We start from the raw sequence: 4,464 nt of genomic DNA, 5'->3' as shown, positions 1-4,464 counted from the left end.
GGCTGCTCTGAAGGAGCCTTGGCTCTTCTTCAGCCTTGAATTCTTCACAGCCTGACAATGAACACTACAGAAGAGCGTGTGGTTTCTGAGACCTTCCTCTACCTCGATCCTCTACAATCCCTCACTTATTAATTTACCAAAACCAACAACCACACAACTACTCACAAATTTGGAATTTCAGACTGAGCCTAGTGCAAAGATGGAAATGTGAAGAGAGCAATCTGTCTCATTTCTTGCGTGGTGGTGGTGGGGGACCAGGGAAGGCTCCCCGGCAGAGGCAGAGTTCTGTGAGCTGCAATTTGCTCATGACTTCAGAAGTACAGGAGGTAGGAGGTCATAGAGACTAGGGCTGGATCTAAAGGGCCTTCAACTTTCACATCTGCTTCTCTGGTGCACGGTCTTTTTAAGTACAGAAGAGAAGGATCAAGGGACCTGGAAAACCAGTGCTCCTGGACCTCTAGAGTAGCTACCCAGGGCCAGAAAGCCGACTTCTTATGTATGTGTATTAAAATTTCAGGGAATAAATAAAATATTACTAAGAACTGCCTTAGACTGGAATTTTCTGGTGCGATTCACAGTTGGCTAAAAGGAACCCGAGGCCTCACATTCCGCTTTCGGAGGCGCTTGGTGGCCTTCACGGGGACGAAATATAAGCCCCACCTTTCCCCACCCAACTTCCTCTCCTAGCCATTTCTGTTCACTGCAGTATTATGTCGAGATTTCCTGAGTTTATGCACTCGCAAAGTAAACTATCATAGAATCCTCGCGAAGCATTCGCGTGTGGTCTCTAGGCATTTTTTGAGGCTATATTACAGTCATGTGAAAACCTTTGGGCTGGAGTGTGACCACTATGTCCCTCCAGAGCTTGTGTCTCTCTTCAGAACTTCCAGAGACACGGGGCTCCCCTACCGCAGCGCTCTGCACAGTTGAAAGCCTGGTAGGTGTAGAGGGCGCTAGGCTACCAAATCTTTCCCACTCTGCGAGAAAGTTTCCGAGCCCTTCTGGAGTCCCTGGGTGCGGGCTGCGGTCGGCCGAGAAGGGGACACAGACGATCGCTTTAGAGAACAGCCTTCCGGGGAAGCGCCAAGGCTCTGACCCACTGCGGAAGAGGAAGGAGAGCTGGGTCTCGGGCGCCGGAGGGCGGTGACAGTCTGGTCGCCCTCCCGAGCGCCGCGGGTCAGGGTGGAGCCTGCAGCCCCGAGCCGCTACAGCGTTTAGCATGCAAATCCAGTCCCCGCTCCGCCTCTCCCCCCACCCCCAGCCCTCCCCGCCCCGGGAGCGAGCTCAGCGGCTCGGCAGCCGCCCACGCCTCCTGCGCGCCGCGGCGCCCGAGCGGGCGGCTCTACTTAAGCGGCGCGCGGGCCGCGACCCGCCACTCGCCTGGAGCGCGCGGGCGAGGCGGGCGCAGCGCACCGGGGCTCCCGTGGGCTCACAGCTGCGCGCTCGCACGGCGCGGCTCTCGGTGGCGGCGGCGGCCGCCTGAGCGCAGGGCTCCCGGGATAAAAGCCTCTGCAGCTCCCGATCGCGACCCCGCTCCCGGTCGCATCCCGGCCACGTCTTTGGCCATGGCTCTGGCGGACAGCACCCGAGGATTACCCAACGGGGGTGGAGGCGGGGGTGGCAGCGGCTCGTCGTCGTCCTCGGCGGAGCCGCCGCTCTTCCCGGACATCGTGGAGCTGAACGTGGGGGGGCAGGTGTATGTGACCCGGCGCTGCACGGTGGTGTCGGTGCCCGACTCGCTGCTCTGGCGTATGTTCACGCAGCAGCAGCCGCAGGAGCTGGCCCGGGACAGCAAGGGCCGCTTCTTTCTGGATCGGGACGGCTTCCTCTTCCGCTACATCCTGGATTATCTGCGGGACTTGCAGCTCGTCCTGCCGGACTACTTCCCCGAGCGCAGCCGGCTGCAGCGCGAGGCCGAGTACTTCGAGCTGCCGGAGCTCGTGCGTCGCCTCGGGGCGCCCCAGCAGCCGGGTCCCGGGCCACCGCCGCCGCACTCGCGCCGCGGGGTTCACAAGGAGGGCTCGGTGGGCGATGAGCTGCTGCCGCTGGGCTACTCGGAGACCGAGCCGCAGGAGGGCGCCTCGGCCGGGGCTCCGTCGCCCACGCTGGAGCTGGCTAGCCGCAGCCCGTCCGGGGGCGCGGCGGGTCCCCTGCTCACACCGTCCCAGTCTTTGGACGGCAGCCGGCGCTCCGGCTACATCACCATCGGCTACAGGGGCTCCTACACCATCGGGCGCGACGCCCAGGCGGACGCCAAGTTCCGGCGGGTGGCGCGCATCACGGTGTGCGGCAAGACGTCGCTGGCCAAGGAGGTGTTTGGGGACACCCTGAATGAGAGCCGGGATCCCGACCGGCCCCCGGAGCGCTACACCTCGCGCTATTACCTCAAGTTCAACTTCCTAGAGCAGGCCTTCGATAAGCTGTCCGAGTCGGGCTTCCACATGGTGGCGTGCAGCTCCACTGGCACCTGCGCCTTTGCTAGCAGCACCGACCAGAGCGAGGACAAGATCTGGACCAGCTACACCGAGTACGTCTTCTGCAGGGAGTGAGCTCCCCAGACCCCTGGCCACTCCTGCGCCCACTTCCCTTCCTCCGCGCCGGGGCACAGGATTATAGATGCCCCAGACCCCTTCCCCTCGTGCCCTGGTTCCTTCTGCCCTCCCCGTCTCGCCCCCAGTAGCTGCTCATCCAGACCGGTCAGCTCCCCACTTGAGAATCTGCAGCCACAGATCCTCTGGGCTTCTTCGTCTTCTTTGGACCCCGCTAATCGAGAGTGCTCAGATGTAGCTCTTCTTCACCTCTGCTGCCTCTACTCCTGGCCTCCAACCACCCCTCCCCCAGATTGTACTTGAGTACCTGAGATCTAGTGGGGCGGTGCGGGCGCAAAGTGACTGAATTGTTCTGACCCGACTGGACGGTGTCCAGCGTGCAGTGCGGGAATCTTTGAAACCTTAGATCCTTTGACTTCATAGTGGTTTCAGAGATCAGAACTGAGAGCGCCGTGTGGAGATAGTGTTTTAAAGGACTTGTTCCCCATTAGAAAGATGAAGTTTTAGACAACAGAATGGAAGACTGTAATGCTGGAATTAAGACCCCATGGAGGCAGTTCAGAGACTGTAAATAAAGTGATTAGAAACAAAAAAAGTTACAGGTAGAAGTAAATCCTAGTGCTGGTAACGGGAGGATCCTATTTTCTCTACACAATAGATCTCCTGTGGCTTGAAATTGTAGAAAGCGATGATCCCCCTGCCTGCGGAGGCGCCCTTTCTCGTCGGCTGTTTGCCTGAGCTTTAGGTTGATTGGTTAAGGCAGCCCTTGTTGGCAAGGAGTAGGCCGCAGGAGGCAAGGCTACCCAGGCCCCCAGCGCTGCAGAAAGTCACTGGCAGAGACTGAGTAATGCAGGAGTGTTAGAGGATCCTACAGCCCTTAGGTCTAGGACTAGTGGGAAGGTTGGGGAGGGAGGAAGGGCGGGGAGGGAGGGCGGGGAGGGAGGAGAGGACATACTCATTTATTATTTGGAAGCCGGAAGTTTGTACCATCCATTTGAGTACATGCACATTTTAAAAATAACAAACAGTAACGTGTAAACTTAGATTTTTTTTTTTTTTAAATCAAGGTTAGTAAAAGTCCCACTTTCAGCTGGAAATTTATCGAGCTATTTTGAGTCCTAAACTGTTAAGTTGCTAATACTTGTGTAACCTAACCAAAGAGTTTCCAAGCAGAGTTTTAGTGGTTTGAACACATTTTCTTGTTGACTTTATTTCCTCATTTTTTATCCTATTTGCTTAAGCAAAGTAAGTTTGATTTTAGCTTAGACTTAAGATCTCTTTATTATTACTATTTTTAAATTACTGTTTTTCTCTAAGCCCAGCAAATATGGACTGCTGGGCCGTTCTGAAAACCCGAACAACGCCATTTCTTTCGTGCGTTTGACGTTTCAGTGGACTCTTTTCAAATGACAGAGCTGGAGATAAACATAAGCCCCGGGAGCCGCCCATCTGTAGACAGCTGTGAAGTGAAATGTTTTTAAATGAAGGCAAACAAATACTTCAGTGTGAGCTAGCAATAACAGGGCGTTTTAGGTAAATGCAGCAGCAACAGGAGCCCTGGTTGCCCTTTGCCTTTACTCTCATGTGGAATGAATTCCTAGAGTGTATCCTGTGTCCACCACAGCGGAAGGGAGGTGAATCCGTATGCTTTCCGCTGAGAGGCACCCTTTGAATTAACTGTGATGATGGAGAAGCCTTTTGTGTGTGTGTGTTTATTTTATCATCTGTCTCTGAAATATGTTTTTAAAGATTCTGTAAGAGTTATTTTAAGTGTTTAAATTAGTACTATTTTCCTTCTTTTTGAAAATGAACCTTGTACTGTACTTCACTGTGTCCATGGCAGATGTTATGAATCGGGACAGTTTTATTCTCAGACTCATGTGATCCAATCTGTATATACCATATATAAACATTT

The 4,464-nt window shown here is 54.8% G+C and overlaps 1 protein-coding gene and 1 long non-coding RNA gene across 2 annotated transcripts; both read left to right on the top strand.

The window, feature by feature from the left end:
* The first annotated feature begins 1,010 nt into the window (after nt 1–1,010).
* Nucleotides 1,011–1,486, top strand: LOC118591593. Its single transcript, XR_004945944.1, has one exon. It is a non-coding gene; the product is annotated as an uncharacterized LOC118591593 (long non-coding RNA).
* Kctd12 (potassium channel tetramerization domain containing 12) lies at nt 1,365–3,452 on the top strand. The gene has a single exon (XM_036200040.1). It carries the CDS (start codon nt 1,566–1,568, stop codon nt 2,547–2,549), a length of 984 nt encoding a protein of 327 aa, XP_036055933.1. The 5' UTR covers nt 1,365–1,565; the 3' UTR covers nt 2,550–3,452.
* Nucleotides 3,453–4,464: the final 1,012 nt, after the last annotated feature.

This window comes from Onychomys torridus, chromosome 9 (assembly GCF_903995425.1).
Source record: "Onychomys torridus chromosome 9, mOncTor1.1, whole genome shotgun sequence".
In the NCBI taxonomy this organism is placed as follows: Eukaryota; Metazoa; Chordata; class Mammalia; order Rodentia; family Cricetidae; genus Onychomys; species Onychomys torridus.
The sequence above is the reverse complement of the archived record's forward strand: the minus strand, read 5'-3'. Positions and strand labels throughout refer to the sequence as shown.